The 4,906-nt window shown below is 46.9% G+C and overlaps 1 protein-coding gene across 1 annotated transcript; it reads right to left on the minus strand.

The window, feature by feature from the left end:
- Positions 1-446: 446 nt before the first annotated feature.
- Positions 447-4,505, minus strand: KCNE4 (potassium voltage-gated channel subfamily E regulatory subunit 4). Its single transcript, XM_089916312.1, has 2 exons — positions 3,947-4,505; positions 447-3,398 (listed from the first exon to the last, which is right to left on the minus strand). Exon 2 carries the CDS (start codon positions 3,370-3,372, stop codon positions 2,860-2,862), a length of 513 nt encoding a protein of 170 aa, XP_089772438.1. The 5' UTR covers positions 3,373-3,398; positions 3,947-4,505; the 3' UTR covers positions 447-2,859.
- Positions 4,506-4,906: the final 401 nt, after the last annotated feature.

Genomic DNA, 4,906 nt, shown 5'->3' on the forward strand with positions numbered 1-4,906 from the left:
AGATGCTTGATATGGGAAGCATCCAGGCTCCCCTGTACCTTTGCCAGATAAATCCTTTAGGGAGACAGTTATTTGTGAACCTAAGGGAAACATTTACTTCAAACAGGAAAACCAAACACACAGGAAATGGAGAAACATAAACGTCAGGCCACTGTCTACCATCTGCTTAATTCAAAATGGGTCACCGGTTTGGGTAATTTTTCTTTAGCGTTTCCAACTGTGCAAATAAAATCTTAAAGGAAACAGGCTGGCTGTGCTCAGAGCTATAGCAAGACCAGGGGGAGGAACCTAGACAGTCAGTCTTCATGTGGAGGTGACGGTGAGAGGAGAGAGGGCCGGCCCTAACTCATGGCCTGTGTGCTTAGGTACGTTCGTAAGCTTGTGTGTACACAAAATTCTCCCTCCCCATTATGTATATGTGTATACGAATGTATATACAACATCTATATACAGCAGTTCCCTGCCCATTAGTCTGTGCCACTGTGGCCACGTATGGATAATATTTGTCCAGGCAACATGTAAATCAAAGGTTTTCTTGCAACCAAATTTGGAGGAACATCTTCACAACAGTTGCCATGTCACTGCATGTTCACCCCACGGCCACCAAATTTAAAAGCAGAAGTGGACGTAAGACCTATGTACAGCTTATTTTTTATTCATTGCAAAGCATATCAAAGGAAGGAAGAACCTAGCCCTGCTCACTTTATGATTTAGGCAGAAATAAGATACGCCTTCATGGGAGTCTGACTAGGAAGATGACCCAGATTCAGAGATGGCTTGGAAAAATGCACCTGGGATGTCTTCGAAATTAGGAGTTATATCGACGGATCAAAGAAAACTCATAACTTCCTAGGGAAAATGTGTTTATTTAAATTAAAAAATACTGTGAAAATTACAAACTGTTAAATACAGAAGACAATTTTGTACAACTTAATAGAATAAGAAGGAAGTATATACATCACTTTTTAATAGGCGCAGATAGACTTGCACCAAACTTCAGGATTAAGCAATGGAAAATGTGACAACGCACATCTCCATCGCAGTAAAGTTTCAGAATTCAAGTGATTCCAGGCAAGGGGCCAAACTTAACTTGGCTTCTTTCACCTTAAACAGCCCCCTTTGGAGTAAATCCACACTCTGAATTTTAAAGTGAACGGAGGACCTTTATTCCCCCAAACATAAATTTCCTCTAGCACTGTGTTAAGGCGAACTGATAAACCAGCTCCTACACTGTTAACCCTTCCATGGGAACAGTAGTTATTGCTGTCTCCAATCCAGGGAGAGCATATTAAAAAAAAAAAAAGTTTTTGTTTTTACTAGAATTAAATTTGACCTTTTGGTGTGTTTCTCTTCTGCCTTGTCTTCAAGGGCCTAAAGAGTCTGCTGCAAAGCGACTGACCACAGGAATACAGGGAAACATTACCAAGCATTCCTGAGCATTTTCTCTTAGATGTCTCATTCCCTTAACTGGAGCGTTAATAGTCCACTCCCCAGACAGCCCTGCAGAGTAAAATGTGGTATCTGCCTCTTTGATTCACTGCTGGGAAAGTGACAGCAGGGATTGGTTAGTGATTCACCCTGGATTTCCCAGCTACATGTGTTCTCCCTCTCCAACTGCCCCTTTAAGTAAGCAGATCCTTTTCCAGACTAACTGGCCAAGGGGGAAATATTTTGTCCAAACTTCCTCACACCAGGCCATGTAGGATTTATCACAGAGTCTTAAAATCTAAAGACATCCTCCCAGCCCTCTGGGGATCTAGATCATCAGGAATCTCAGGAAGGCAGTAAGCCTCTGGATGACATGCCCAGGACCACACAGCAAATCAGATTCGGGGCTTGGTATTAAGAAACAGAGAACTTGGACCCCAGCTCTGCACAATCTCACCGGAGTATGCCCTTCTAAGTCTCAGCTACGTGAAGAAATGCCATGTTGTGGAGGCCCACATTATATCCTCTCCCAGCTCAGAAAACTGGGCTGGGAAAAAAAAAAAGCAGCAGCGGAGCTAACGGTTTGGGTTTGTTCAACCTCACCATCACCCCTTCTGGAAAGATTGGGAAGCTTCCCTGCATGGTCATGCGGAGTGCAGGTTAGATTCTGGGGAAGCCCTTCCAAGCAAAAAAGATGTCATGTCAGCATGGGATGCTGGATGGTCCCAGATCAGAGCTCAAAGTCACAGGTTAGACAAAGGGTCAAAATAGCAGATTAGTTTTATAATCCCAGCCAACGTTAACAGGTTTAAAAATTGCCTATTTTTTCCTTACAGAATGCAAATGGACCAGATTCAGATCTCCAGCTCCCTCCCATCAAAAGTCCTCCGTCAAATATCCCCCCCTAACCCAAAAGACCTCTAAAAGAAGCTCTGTAACCCCAGGGGGAACTAAAGCCACAGGTTCACATTAGAGGTACTTACAGCCAATCAGATGTAGAAGAACAAAGCTCTAGGCAAATTGTCAAATGGAAACTAGTCCCTCAGGATGCCCTAGGCATTTGGCAGCCCTGGGAGTGGGCAGATGTTGCAGGTGTTACCCAGGGCATCCCGTGAGCAGACAACCGCAAGCACATCAACCTGCCGAATTCTGCACAGGAACCCCGACCCCCAGATCCCAAGGAAAGGTACACACTGCACATCTTCAGGGCTGTTTCAGCGGCACGTCCACACCACAGGCGCGTCGTGGACTGCGGGCTGCTGCTGGCTCCGCCTGAGACTTGTCCCCCACCCCCCACCCCCATTCAGGGGCTTGCCGAGGGTCTCCTGAAAGCGGCAGTTGCCCTGCAAAGGTGAAACCAGACGCGAAAAGTGCCCTTCCTCGCTCTAAGGGTGCTGGCTGATGGGGCCTCCTCCAGAGGTCCTGGGGGTGCTAGGAGTTCTGGTGCATGTTCTCCAAGGAGCCTTCGCTGCTTTCGTTGAGGGGCGTCTCCGAAGTCTCCTCCAGCTCGTCGTCCGCCGCCTCCTCCTGGATGGTGAGGTGCACGTCGGGCGAGGAGGACTCGGAACTCACGCTGTCTCCTTCCACGGAGCAGAGGGTGCAGGACAGGGCGGGCGCCACGCTCTCCTGCAGCACGTTCAGCACCATGGGCACCTGCACCGACCTCAGGCCGGACGTGGTGGGCAGCGGCTTCATGGCCTCCCCCCAGAGCCTCTCTTCGTCTTTGTACAGCAGCAGGAGGCTGGATTTCTTCTCCCGCCTCTTGGATTTCACGTAGCCCAGCATGATTCCAATCAAGAAAATGCCGTAAAAGGACATGACCACCAGAACGTAGAAGTATTCGTTGCCGTTGCCGCTGCCGCTGCCCGGCACATGGGACTCGAGGGGGCTGCTGGGGGCTGCGGTGCTGGCATGCGTGCTGTTCAGAGGCTCCATCTTCAGCATTGAAGCTCTGCTCACACAGCCAGGGTCTGGGGAGAAACGTGCAGGTTAGAACTCTCCCACGGGGCGGCCACAGTACAGGGAGGAAGGAGGGCGAGCACGAGATTTGTGGAACTGCAATATCAAAAAAGCGTAAAGCTGCGTGGAGAAATAGCTGCAAGAGGTCCCACCAAACAGTTAACAGGGGTCAGCTGTGAGGAGCTGGGGTGCATGGGGACACGGGGAGGTGGGAGGGAATGAGAGGAAGACTTTTATTTTTCGTGTATACCTGTCCATCATATTTTTATTTCATAAAGGGAGCATGTAAAAAGCTTCGCTTTTATCATTTTAAAAGAAAAAAAATCAGTGTAAGACAAGGGTGCATAGAGAAAAGAAATAACGTCTTAATCACGGGGAAACTTTCTGAACTGATTGAGCAGAAAAAAAAGTTTGCATTTTGCTTTCAAACGTAAAACTATTTTTAATTCAGGACAAAATTTCCTTAGGGAAAAAAGAAAGGAAAAGAAAACTGCATCTACAAATTGCTAGAAATATCCTTTCATTATGTTTCCGAAGCAAAGCAGCGTTGCTAACTTACCAAGGGCTGGCAAATTTGTCCCAAGTCCTGAATTCCTAGATCGTCAAGTCCAAGAGACTTCTTGCTCCGTGTGCGGCTCGGCGCTCTGACAGTTCCGCTGCCGCCCTTGGGATATACAGTCAAGAAATACATCGTCACGTGTTCAGGGAGGAAAATTTACAACAGAGGTTGGTCGTGGCAGAGTGAACAGTGAACTCACAGCACGGCAGTTCAACTCACTGAACTTTGCAGCTGTGAACAGAAAAAGACTGGGAAGCAGGAACAGCTTCCCACCCTGCCAGCACCCAGCCAAAGTTTTCAGGTGGCCATGAAAAAGGAGAAAACAATGTGCCCAGCTGGAACTGTTCCCCCAAAGTCCACTCTCATTGAAAATTAGATCACGCTTCATCTCCCTCTTGGGGGATAACCATGATGTCTCTCAAGGTTTTCAGAGACAGACAAATACCATAATCTAGATAAAAGATAGTTGCAAGCAAGCGCAGGATTTACTGTCAGGGAACCAGGGCTTAAGTTTCAGCTCTTCCGCTGACTATGCAAATGTAATAAATCCTCACTGAACCTTTCCTTACCTCAGGTTCCTGATCTGTGAAACTGTTGGACGTAGGGGGCTTCAAAATGTAGAATTATATGAACTGTGCGAGCTTTTGAGTCCCTGTCAGCTTAATCATTCTAAGATTTAAGGCTGGTGAGTGTGGGTTAGCCCTTTAAAAACACAGAGAGATTCTACCTGTCTTCTGCATCATAATCTCCTAACGCTCATAAATCTATTCTTTTAACAATAATAGATATATATCTTCCAGATGCTTTCCAATAGTCTGTGTGAAGTGGAAACAGGTTACAGCGCAATAGGCAAATTTTTCTCCAGTTCTACAACGCATAACTGCTCCTCCGGGGCATCACACAGAGACATTCACACATCTCTTTGCTGTCAGGGGAGGAGCAGGGATTCTTCTGGTGAAG

Source organism: Delphinapterus leucas, chromosome 8 (genome assembly GCF_059928025.1).
Source record: "Delphinapterus leucas isolate spDelLeu-1000000601 "Yukka" chromosome 8, BTC_Dleu_Yukka2, whole genome shotgun sequence".
Classification (NCBI taxonomy): Eukaryota; Metazoa; Chordata; class Mammalia; order Artiodactyla; family Monodontidae; genus Delphinapterus; species Delphinapterus leucas.